The following is a 13,215-nucleotide window of genomic DNA, read 5'->3' as shown; positions in this document are numbered from 1 at the left end:
AATATATTGGAAAATACCATGATATCATAAGCAAAGTATAACCCTAAAAATAACAAATATTCAGTCTAAATTAAAGATTTTGCTGATTTGCACATTTAAATTTACAATATTAAACCGTTCATTATTCAACAAAATAATACCTTCTACAGAAAGAAAATGTTAAAAAATACGGCATGTGTTGTAAGGTAAAGTAGTTATATATGTTTAAGTATACTAGAATGTCATTTTAGGAATTGTCTTTGCAAATATTGGTTATATATACCACTTAATTTTCTATTTGCAATGGAATATTTTAAACATAAATAGAAAGACACAAATTTTGTTGTAAAGTAATTGCTGGGCAGCAATGCTAACCATTTTTGTGGCTGTCAGAGAAGGTGGTTACTAGGGTGTAACCATATATGGGTTGCTAGTTTCATAATATAAGCTAAGATGTAAAAACTGACTGGGGTGTTTATGGGTTGCTAATGTGTTCTGGGTGGCCACAAGTGAATGTTGGATTGTTGCAAAGTTTGCTACAGTGTACCAAATAGTTGTTATGATGTACTTGGTGGTTGTCAGCATTTCTAGATTGTTAGGATGTACAGGGATCCATAGGTGATTGCAATAGTGCTTATAAGTAGTTACTAGGTGTATAATGTGGTTGCCAAAGGATGTTCTTGTTGGTTGCTTTTATTTACCAGGTGTTTGCTAAAATAGAAATACAAAGAATGCTCTCATTACATTAATAAATTGTATGTATACAATATAAAAATTTCTGGGCATGAGCATGAGTTTATATATGTTAACCCTACAGCCTGGGAAAGTGTAAAAGAATACATTTAAATATAATAATAAACAAAATAAAATTTAATTAAAATTAAATAAATAAATAGAAACATGCATCACCAATTGCTATTATGCCTACTTTAAAATAACTTCTGAGTTCAAGATAATGTTCTAATTTAAAGGACGAGCGAGCCGACAGACTGTTCAATACCAACGGACACTGAACTTTTGACCCCATGTAAACCAAATAACTCAATTTCTGCGCGCCAAAAACCCTACGCATCTGTGGGGTTTAGTCTAACTCCGATGCTGACGGAATATTTCCTGACTGCTGGTGACAAAAAAATCTTCTTGAGGTAAGTTTTTCACGTAAATTGTCACAATGTGAGAATAAAACTTTGTTTAAGGCTCGTTTGTGTGTGTATTGACGTTACTTTAAGTTTGTTTAGCTAACTAGGTCAGGATAGGTAGCACTACTTATTGACTAACATTAAGGATGTGTTCAAACTTGTTTCGGTTCCCTCGGCAGCTACATAGACTGTTAAAGTTTAGCCCTGGATTGGTTTATGTTCCCACTATAAACTGACAATCAAACCAAAGTAAGTAAAAAAGTCACGTATGATGCACGTATGACTTTTATTTTTGAGCCAGTCTTCAGAGCAGTGTACCCCGCTGGGCTTGATGCATTTTTTGTGGTTCTGTGTGTTTACGTGGTGATATTTTTCCCCACTTGAAAAAAAACGAGAGGCGGTAAAGTGAATAAATGAGTCAAAACAGCGGCAGGAATTCCTCCGCTGCCCAAAGTAGGTCTACTGCAAAGACGTTAGGAGAGGCTTTGGCCTCGGCTCGTTTTTTTGTTTTTAACGGACTCTGTTCTCTCGACGCGCGATTATGTTCACATCCTAGAACACCACATCCTGCCTTTGATCCTTTTTTCTTCAGTAAGGTCAAGGCAAAATAATTTATTTATTTTTTATTGTTGTTTGGCTGTTTTTTCAGTTACGTCTTACAATTTGAAGGGAAGACCCGTTTCGATTGCACAATTCTGGAAATGGCAAACAGCAATGTGCTTCTTCAACGTCTTACATCACTTAATAAAGGTATTCAAATTTGTGGATCCTGGTTTGCAATATATATATGCATGTTCCTAGCAGGGAGACTGTAGAGCTTGTTGGTTGTTCATGCATTTGAGTTAATAAAATTTTTTTGGAGAACATTTGATCCTTTATTTGATTGCTTTAAAGAATCTTCAGAGTTAGATTGAAGGCTGCTAGCATTGCTAAGATAGGCATCTTCAAGGTAAGAAAACTACATATATATAACAAATGTTTTATCGTGGCATGATTGCGTTGTCATAGTTATCTGTACACAGTTCGGTTTTATAACGATTGTTGCAGTTTAAATTTTTCATTCCTGCCACCTTTCAGGCATTGCATTCCAGCTCCTATGAGTGGTTGTGGAAGGAACAATGTGCTGGCCTTTGTGACACCCAGGAAAATGGTGATATTCTAATTCATTTAAAATCAAGCTTTTGTTGTTTGATACTTTAGAAGATGATTTGTTTGCCATTTTTCCTTTTTTTTTGACAGCTGTGGTAGAGAGACAAACACAGTGAAGAGAGGGGATGATATGCAAAGGGCCCAGGCCAGAACTGAACCTTGCCCGCTACAGTAACAATATGTGGTATGTTTTTTTTTCTTAGAACAATGCATCTCCTTGTCTTTTATTACTTTTGTTTCAGGTATTAAGATTTTTCTTGACATGGACATCACATCCATAAATAGTGGTAGTTGGTTGTGCAGTTCAGTGTACATTAATTTAATGACAGAAGGCTTTGGGTTAATCTCTTTTTGTAGACTGTGTAGCCATTTCATGTTCAAACAGTGTATGCAATTGCTGATGCTAAACACTGTCACAATTATATAACCTAATGTGATTTCAATTTCACCCATTCTAGTCCCTTTCTTCAGATGTTTTGATAACTGTTTAATAAATCTTTTATTATTAGTGATTTTATTAACTATTAGGATTTAGGTATTTTATTCCTTATGGAGAGTGATTGCCGTCACAGCAGACTGGAGACAGGTCAGGTGATTTTTGTCATAGTGACAAACTTGTGCAGCTGTGCTTGATTTATGTATGTTCTATTGGTCCGATGATCTGGTTCAGAAGATACATTGGAGTTTGTTTATGGGCTGGAGACAGCACAGACTGAGCTCCTTCAGTCTCCTTCATTTTCTCAGTCTATTCATTGTTTTAGGTGGCTCATGAAATCTTTATTGTAACGTGGCTTGCTCTCTTGTTTGTTTGTTTATTTATTATTTACAATTCATTTTAACATACTGTTTGTTAACAATTTAATGTTGTCTTGTTTCATTTATTTAATGTTTTGTATTTTTATTTTTGTTTTGAGAAGCACTCTGCAACTGTGTAAGTGCAATATAAAAAGTTGTTATTGTTATTATGTTTATTATTAATTCTAATATTATTAATGTTGTTTTTGCTTGTTTTGTTTTTCTTTTGGGCTGCAGAGAGGATCATGTCAGTCTGCAGCAAATGCCTGAGATGTGAGTCTTCAAGCAGAACTGGTGGCAATACACGCTTTTATTTCCAGTTTCTTGAACACGGCTTGAACATGTCTGTGTAAGACTCTGTCCCATGTTAAATGCCACATTTGGACTCAGTGACATTACTTTTGATGAACTAAGGCAAGTGGACACTTTTCATAATGTTTCTTCATTCCACCATGGATTAGTGCATATGTTTGGACACACATGATCTCACCACTGCTTTGTAAGTACACTGGGCAAGTTATTGGATCTGTTCTACACTGAGAATGTACTAATGCAAATGCCTCAATAATAGTCTGTACCTTGGTTTATATCTAACTTGTTTTGCCTTTGTAACTTCAATTATTAATAGTAAAACCCATGCCAAAAAAGTGTAAAGCCTAATGTGTAATGCCGTATTTTTTGCAAGGATATTCTGGCAACCACAGCTGCCGGTAATTTACTGTAAAGTTGAAATTTACAATAAAATACTGTAAAATAATCATGGTTGTAATGTGTTTATCATGGAAATGGGATGTAATATTTTACAGTAAAACTGTTGTTTTTTAATTGTTCACCGTAAACAGGTTCATAAAAATAGCTGTTAATTTTACAGCATAGTACTGTAAACAGGTTCAATATAATTTTTAAAATTTACAGTAATTTTCCGTAATTAAACAACAGTTTTAAACTGTTGAAAATTACGGTTGCCAGAAAAGATACCGTAATGTTATTTACATTGTCAACATTTTTTTTACGGTGAAGTTCTGGCAACCACAGCTGCCAGTATTTCACCGTAAATTTAACAGATTTTTTTTTACAGTGTACCTCAAAGGAAGAATCACACCATGTCCCTGCACCCCGGACTCTTTTAATTTTCCACCCGTACAACTTCTCTCTGTCGTCTAACACAAGGCAAAGGTCACCCCTAAATAACAATATCTGTGTTTAAAAACACTTTCCAGAAATCCATGCACAATAATAACAGAGCACCAGGAAACCAGGTCCCTCAACTCTCTAAAAGTCTCATGAAAGTAGAACATTGGTGAAGCCACAGGTCCAGTTCAGTCTACACACACAAACACAAACACACACAGAAATTACACGGTTCTGTAAATGACCTAACAATATACAACACTCCAGATATATATGCAACCTAACAGATATCTTATTTCTGAGCACCGTTGCACTTCATGATAGCTGACTGCCTCCCTAGAGAGTAGGGACCAACGCTGGGGAGCGACCCGCCCCATGTTTTTGAGAGAGAGAGAGAGACGGCTGATTTCTCGGAAATACCCCCTTTACCCTGAAGACTGAACTATGTTCGCCTGGGAGGGTACCTCTCCCGAGACGCCTTCCACCTCCCTCTCTCTCTCTCTCTCACAACAGAAACAGAAACTGGGGTGTTTTAACCTGCAGTCCTAAAGCAGAGAGAGAGAGAGAGACACACACACACACAGAAGCTGCACAGAGAAGAGCGACACAGAAAAAAAATCAAGGTAATGTGCTTTTTTGTAAATGTAATTTATTTATATAAGAAGTCGTAAAACCTGCACTCAAAGTAAATAAGATGTTTATGGCTTGCTTGTTTTAATTGTTCGTTTTTTTTCACGCTGCCTGAACAGAAAACACTTAACTAATGTTGTAAATACATCTCATAGACACTGAAGAACGTTTTTGATGTTTAATATGGACATAGCCATTTTATAGTAAAGCGTCGAGCTAGTGGGCGGGGTCTATGGCGTCAAAAAAAGGCCAAAATCTTAGAGAAGCAAAAGAGCAAAATCTTTAACCAAGAAATTAAATAAAGCATATTTCTGTAATTAATTGTTTATTTTTTGTGTTAGCTAGATTCTGAGCTCTGATCATGATTTGAAGGGATATCAAGATCTAGTCAGCGATTGGCTGCTGGAGATAAGCCCCGCCCACGGAGTACAGTGTACAGGCTCTAATACCTTGCTCTAATAAGAATTTTCCACTGTATAGGACCGGCTCGACTCGGTTCTTTTGCTTTTCCAGTGGCCAAATCTTGTGCTGGTTCCTGGAACCGGGTTTTTGTTTAGTCCCTGCCCGCTTACAGTTCTAACCGAACCAAACCTCTGAAGTTACAGCAGCTTTCACATTTGTCTTTATCCGACTTACAGCCACAGCTTGTAACGTTCCGCCGAGGGGTTTTTGAAGAGGTTCAAACGCTCCTTGAGTCGGTGGCTGAGGAAAATCTCCAGCGAAAGCCGAATGTGTGACAATGAAAACTGATCTGTGAGAACTGGAGGCACAGCTGTGTTCAGTCCAAAAAACGACAACAACCACAACAATCCAATACACCATAATAATAAACAGCGCTTGACTTTACCGCCTGCATTTTGTGGTGGAGCTGTGTTAGTGGAAAAGAGACCAGCTAAAGGCGATTTGAGCCGAGCCGAAACCATGCAGTGGAAAAGCAACATAACTGCTCTGCAGCTGAAGCCCTAAACATAACAAAGTGGGATTTATTGTGTGTTAATTTCTGTCAGAGCCCTTAGTAATTTTTTAAAGATGTTTGTGCTATAGTAGCTATTTTATTTATTATTTTTTTTGCTATTTAGCTTCCCTTGTGCATCCATGAGTTGTATTTGACAACTGTTCAGATTGAATCCGACTCTATTCCTTATAAGAACAGAGTTTTATTCCTTGTTCCTAGTGATGGAGGAACCTGTGTGTTTGGTGGAGAATGTGAATGGTTCTCTGTCTGTCAGTGATGGAGCTCAATACCTGAGTAAGATCACTGAGCCTGTGGTGGTGGTGTGTGTGGTGGGTCTGTATCGTACTGGGAAGTCTTACCTCATGAACCGCCTCGCTGGAAAAGACACAGGTAACACACTTAGAAACATACACACTTATTCATATTCAAACCTATGGGCTGAAATGCCTATTCAAACCTATGGGCTTTTGTTGTTGTATTTTTGTTGTTGTCAGCTGATGAAATATTAAATGGATTATTGAGTGTGTGTGTGTGTGTTGAGGCTTTGCTCTGGGCAGCACCATCGAGTCGAAGACTAAAGGGATCTGGATGTGGTGTGTGCCACATCCTTCTAAACCTGGACACACTCTGGTCCTGCTGGACACTGAGGGACTGGGGGACGTGGACAAGGTGAGGACAGCAGCACAACCACTGCACTTTACTGAAGACATGCGCAGGATACCTGTGCTAATGCTGTGTGTGTGTGTGTGTTCACTGCAGGGAGACTCTAAGAACGATGCGTGGGTCTTCTGTCTGGCCGTTCTCCTCAGCAGCACTCTGATATACAACAGCCGCGGAACCATTGACAACACGGCAGTCGAGAACCTGCAGTATCCTCTTCATCACACACTGCACTTTAACACTTTACATCCTTAATTTAATAATATATAAAGCATTTAAAGGAACACTACATAATAATTACAAAATACAAAGTAAATGTGATGCTTCACTGAGCTGTAATAATGAGAAGAGAGCTGACTTTGTTACTCTGGGCTCAGCACTGCAGAAACTGCACTATGTAATTTGTGGAAAAGGGTAGGAAATCAGCAGTGTAATATGATTTACAGTATGGGGCTAAAAACCTAAATCTCACCTAGTGTTTCTTTAATAACAACTAACACAGACCCCACATAATCACACTGTAACTATAACAGCGCCACCTTCAATAAAATCAGGCAGATCTTTCAGCTCTTTCAGTTCATTAAAAGATCTGGAAGTCTCAGTTTCTAAAAATGTCTAAGAAGTTTATACAAACGTTAATTCCTCAGCGAGCGGTAGCTTTGTGACAGAGCTGGCGGAACACATCAAGGTCAAATCTCCTTCAGCAGCCACTGAGGATGAAGAGGTGATGGATGAAAGCTCTCAGTTTATGCAGTTTTTCCCGAAGTTCATCTGGACGGTGAGGGACTTTATTCTTGAGCTGGAGATTGAGAATAAAAAGGTCACGGAGGACCAGTATCTGGACTTTGCTCTTCAGCTCAAGAAAGGTTAGACATGATTAAAGTTACAATCATTAATTTTTGAAAGTAAAAAGCCAGAAAAATGGCTTCATTTGTGATTTTGAATGCAATTTTAATGATTTTTCAATTTTTTCTATGAACTATAACTCACCGGAGATCTGCTCTGAATTAAACAGATTGTTCTCCATAGAGCAGCTCACACACTCAGTCACAATCCACCTACCAATGTGTGTTTTTGGACTGTGGGAGGAAACCGGAGCACCCGGAGGAAACCCATGCAGACACAGGGAGAACACACCACATTCCTCACAGACAGTCACCCGGAGGAAACCCATGCAGACACAGGGAGAACACACCACACTCCTCACAGACAGTCACTCGGAGGAAACCCACGCAGACACAGGGTGAACACAACACACTCCTCACAGACAGTCACTCGGAGGAAACCCACGCAGACACAGGGTGAACACAACACACTCCTCACAGACAGTCACCTGAAGGAAACCCATGCAGACACAGGGAGAACACACCACACTCCTCACAGACAGTCACCCAGAGGAAACCCATGCAGTCACAGAGAGAACACACCACACTCCTCACAGACTGTCACCTGGAGGAAACCCACGCAGACACAGGGAGAACACACCACACTCCTCACAGACAGTCACTCAGAGGAAACCCACAGATAGTTATTATATATAACTATTGTTAAGGTTTCAAATGTACCTTTAAAGCCCTAGTGTATAACATCCATATGACTCATCTGCACAAACAACCTGTTTTAAATTCTGAGTTTCTGTGACATCATGAAATTCAATTTGAACACATCTGCTTATTCAACTGTGATTTTGTTTCTTTTTCCTTTTTCTACTGCAGGCGCGGCTAAGAAAATAAGTGACTACAATCTTCCACGAGAGTGCATTCGCACTTACTTCCTTCCTTACTTACGACCAGGAAGTGCTTTGTGTTCCCGCTGCCGGCGACCCAGGATAAAATGTCTCGTCTGGAGAGTCTGAACGAGGGTGAGCTGTGGCCCCACTTTCTGACGGTCACTCGGCGATTCTGTGACTACGTTTTTAAAGAAAGTGAAGTGAAAACAGTGAAAGGAGGACACAGAGTCACTGGAAGGAGTGAGTGTTTATTCAGTTTATAAACCTATAGCTCTGTAACACCTTTATCTGTCTGTGTGCATATGTATTTATAGAGTGTGTGTGTGTGTGTCAGTGCTTGGTCATCTGGTGCGTGTGTATGTGGACATGATCTCTGGGAACAGTGTTCCGTGTCTGGAGAACGCTGTGGTGGTGATGTCGCAGATCGAGAACCAGGCGGCAGTTCAGCAGGGGATGGAAGTGTATGAACGGGGAATGGAGCAGGTTCACCTCACCTTTAAGGCATTTATTCTCTAAATTCTTTCTTCTTTTTAATATTTTGAAGACTCTAAATCTATGCTGTGTTCCAGGTGAAGAGCAAGTTTCCTGTGAGTGTTGATGAGATTTCTGCTGAACATCAGAAGTTCAGTAACCTGGCGACCACTGAGTTTATGAAGCGCTCCTTTAAAGATCAACATGGAGAATATCTCAAGACTTTAGCGGTAAGTTCGTTTACTGCTTGCTGGAACTCTCAGTTTGAACATTTCTATGAGGCTTTGATGGCATTCAGCTACAAGCACAATACTGAGGCCAGGTACTGATTGGATAATTATTTCTGGAGCACAATCACCACTTCAACTCGTGTCAAAGGTAGTCAAAGTGGAGCTTGAGATCCAGGAACAAATCATCGGAACAAATCACACATCAGTACCCTACGATATCAAGACTTCAGAAAATTAGAATGTGTGTGTGTGTGTGTGTTCTCAGGGTTCTGTAGAGAAGCGCTATGCCGAGCTGCTGATGGAGAACCTGAAGAGCTCAGAGACAAAGTGTCGAGTTCTCCTGAGTCAGCTCTATTCAGGGTTGAGTGAAGCTGTGCGGAGGGGAGACTACACCACACCCGGAGGATACAGTCTCTACTGCACACACAGGGAGAACATCATCAGAGAGTACAACACACACCCCAACAAAGGAGATAAGGTGAGTAGTAACACACACACTCTGAGCTCTGAGCAGCAGTTTTCTTGGTTAAAGCTTGTGTCTGAACTTCATTATGTTTGATGCTCTCTATGTGAAACTTTTCCTCACCAAATTAAGAGATTCTAATTTAAAAGTCCTAAGAACTGCTCTGAAGTGTTATGATAAAGTAATAAAAATCACTTTCCTTTTACAAGTTTGTAGTGTTGTAGCGGAAATAGTTATGCACACGTTGCGGTGACATAAGCACTACATAGCGGAGTCAATGATAATTAATTATTAATTTATTAAAAATTAATTATTTAATTCATTTTGCTAAGCTCCATGTTTGGGAACCATTAACTAATATGTAGTGTCCTTACCTGTCTTAATTTTAACTTAGACAAGAAGGCCATCTTCACATATTATACAGCAGAATTAGCTAGAATTAACTATTATTAATGAATTATGCTCATTGACCTGCCGTGGGTTCTTGACTCTGAAATTGAATCTGAACTAGAAGTTATAATTCCATACAAGAAAGGTGCACACACAAACAAATAACCAAGGATTGGTTTTATCATACAACTGGTTTATTAATTGTAAAATAGAATAATGAATATTGATTAGACATTCAGATAATGAAATGGATTACAACGATACATATAATCATATATGAGGGAACTTCTCTATGATAATTACACTAGATTCTAGAAAGGCTATTGTTTATCCCAGCAAACTTTCAGTACCAACCCATGAGCCATGAGAGACATGAGACCATGTGACCTTACGTATCCGGAGATGAATGGGGAGCATGTCGCTGACGGTGCCTTCCGGCACGACGTTGGAGCCGGTGACATTCTGAAGGTCTCTGTGGGGATTCTTCTTCATCACTGATCTGCCGCCTTGTGAGAGAGAGACATGTCTATGCAGGTCTCTCCTGGGCAGGTTTTTCCTCATCTCAGAAGGTCATTCTGAGGGTGCGTGCGGCCGTCTTCTTCGTTGTTGTTGGTCCGGAGGCATTGTTGTCCTTTTGAGGGTCAGAGGTCTAAGGTTTCCATGCTCTGGGTCTGGCATTGAAATTTCGCTAGGGTTAAACTATAGCTTTTCTTAATCTATAGTTTCTGTCTGGACAATATTAATATAGAAAAATCGGTTCTCTCTGGACCACTAGGGGCCCAAGACTGTTGAAGAGAGCCATGAGAGAGCCTACATCTGCAGAGCAGGGGAGCTCTCTGACTACCCTATCTGAGAAGCATTGTCTGCTTGAAGCAGGAGAGAGACGTTCTTCAGAAAAACATCTTCCTCTCCAAAATTCTCTAAGAGTGTGTCTCAGAGGAGTGTTAAAAAAGAGTGAGCTCTAAGTGTGGTGTGTTTTTTTTACCTGCCTTTAATACCCGATTGGATAAGATTGGAGCCTCTCTTGCCCTGATTGGCTGCTTCCTGTACCTTGGTGGTGACATCACATAAAATTTATGACACTTGACAAGACAAAGACTTGAAGACCATCTCCAAGATTTTGAATCATACTTTTGCAATATAAAAGATTAGATGTTAACACAAATTAATACCATTAAGACAACCATGTTCTACATAATTATTAACCAACTACACACACAGTATGTGGCTACCTTGGTTCTACATAAATTCATATAAAACAAAAATGACTTTAAACACATGTAAATTAATTCCACCTATTTTGATTGTCATCTCATTGAAATCTGTTCATCTCCATTACAGTGTGTAACATTGTTTTTGTTTCATCTCCCTTCCAAAATAATTATTAAACACAGAATATCACTGTGATTAACAGTTACATTTTTAATCATCACTAGTAAAGAGTTAACAATCAGCAGGATTCAGTACTAGTAGAACTCTTTTTTTTAAAATAGTTTTTCTTTGTTTTTGTGCCCAGGCCCAGGACGTGTTGGAGGAGTTTTTGAAACAATGGAATGTTGAAGAAAGCTTTGTTTTAACACAGCACACCAATTCATTGTTAGTTACTAGCAACTTTAGTTCTCGCATGTCTGACTCTATCGTTTGCTTCTTTGCTCCCTACTCAAGCAGCTGTAGACAATAAAATAACAAACTGATTTTCAGCTTTTTCTAGTTAATCAGTGTTAAATCTGTGCTTAATCCCACCTCCTTACAATGTTGCTCCAGTTGTAATGTTCAACAGAGAACTGTTTCAGCAAAAACGGAAGGAAATAAAGCAAAGCTACCAAGTGTCTATAGATAATAATAATAATAATAATATAACAACTATTTTTACAGGGTTAGCCAAAAGTTTTATTTCAGAAACGAAAGGTAAAATTACATATCTGAGTACCCCAGTGAGTAATGGGGGAGGGGCCTATTTTTAAGGCTGTGTCCCGAGCATCTTGAAAGCTGCCATATTGGATCAAGGGCAAGTTTCTCCAGTGGGAAGGTTGTCACCCTAAATGCTCAGCGCCATCTTCAGTCAGAATGGATGGGAACACTGTTTCCTGTAGTATTATCAGGTAGCATAGAGTCTGATCGAGCCTGTAATGAACAACAAAGGTTTATAACTTTGTTTTGATGACTTTTGAACCACAAGAGATATTGCAGATCTGATGACCATATGCTACATAACTAACTTCCCATTGGATAAACTTGCCCTTGATCCAATATGGCGGCTTTTAAGATGGTGGCCATGGTCCAGACATAGACTAAAATATAGGCCCCTCTGCCATTACTTGTTAGGGTATTCAGATATGTCATTTCCCACTTTGTTTCTGAAATAAAGGAGTATCCTGCGACTTTTAACTCACCCCGTAGAGCACATTTCATACATTAATATTTATATAACATGTTACCTTTAAACTGATCAGCCACAAGATTAAAATCAGTAGCTGGTGGAGTAAACTTGATTATCTGGTTGCAGTGGCACATAGAGGGGTGGGTAGTCAAGCGTAAAAAAACAGAGATTTACACAGATTTCTTTGTGTCAGAAAGGAAAGGCACACCCAGACAGATAAATGTGTGAAAGCCTACGTCTGTCATATAGGGGATTTTATTGCATTTGACAAAAAACTAACTTTTCTAAAAAAAAAAAAAAAAAAAAAAAAAAAAAAAAGGGGGGGGTTTAAACTCACTGGAGAGCCTCCAGTCTGAATCTCTGGCTTTTTACATGTGCCATGTACTTGCAAAATTAATGAGATACAGAGAAACAGAAGGAAAGAAGGACATCCATATTCAAAGTACTTCATTTTTTAAATATTTTATTTCCTGCAACATTTCAACAGCTTTGATTAATTGTGTCCTGTGCATTTCATGATGTATTTTCCAAAATATATGCTTCAAATTTAATACTGAAATAAAGAGTACTTTATTGTACTAAAATGTACTATAGTACTAAAATGTGATGTTTGTGATTATTTATATATATATATATTTTTTGACAGAGATGGAATTTAATTTGCTACTCTTACTGTGAGAAATAAAGCAAGGAAACGCTGTGTAAAGCACTGAATAGCGCCCCTTGTGGTGCAGTTCTTAACTGTGAGTGGGTATGTGACTGAGTGAGGTAATAACCAATTCCTGTGAAGCTTCCCATCTAAAAATGAAATATCTTAGAATATATTATGACAGAATAGCCAGAGAAGCTCAGCATATGAGTTGTCCAATAGGAAGATCTTTCATCTCTCGTTATTGTTGAAGCAATTAAAAATTTGCACTGTAGGGTACTGTGACATTTTACTCAGAGCAGTCAGCAGGGTAATACTACTATTAAAATGGCATTGCTGTATTCATTTAAATGAATGAAAACATGGGTATATTCTTACTCTATGATAAGAATGATCTTTAAAATTCACCTACATTTTTATATACTTTTTTTACATGGAACTGGTTATAAACAAACGTTTAATCAT

At 38.6% G+C, this 13,215-nt stretch overlaps 1 protein-coding gene and 1 long non-coding RNA gene across 2 annotated transcripts; both read left to right on the top strand.

The window, feature by feature from the left end:
• The first annotated feature begins 1,047 nt into the window (after nt 1-1,047).
• Nucleotides 1,048-3,775, top strand: LOC136679733 (uncharacterized). Its single transcript, XR_010796576.1, has 4 exons — nt 1,048-1,124; nt 1,768-2,268; nt 2,358-2,451; nt 3,300-3,775. It is a non-coding gene; the product is annotated as an uncharacterized lncRNA (long non-coding RNA).
• A 2,215-nt stretch (nt 3,776-5,990) lies between these two features.
• On the top strand, nt 5,991-12,426 carry LOC136678614 (guanylate-binding protein 4-like). The gene is given in 10 exon segments (XM_066656667.1): nt 5,991-6,168; nt 6,320-6,447; nt 6,538-6,647; nt 7,096-7,304; nt 8,154-8,221; nt 8,224-8,407; nt 8,502-8,650; nt 8,737-8,868; nt 9,134-9,346; nt 11,238-12,426. Coding segments are annotated over 10 exon segments (1,527 nt in total). The 5' UTR covers nt 5,991-5,999; the 3' UTR covers nt 11,403-12,426.
• Nucleotides 12,427-13,215: the final 789 nt, after the last annotated feature.

Source organism: Hoplias malabaricus, chromosome Y (genome assembly GCF_029633855.1).
Source record: "Hoplias malabaricus isolate fHopMal1 chromosome Y, fHopMal1.hap1, whole genome shotgun sequence".
NCBI lineage: Eukaryota > Metazoa > Chordata > Actinopteri > Characiformes > Erythrinidae > Hoplias > Hoplias malabaricus.
The sequence above is the reverse complement of the archived record's forward strand: the minus strand, read 5'-3'. Positions and strand labels throughout refer to the sequence as shown.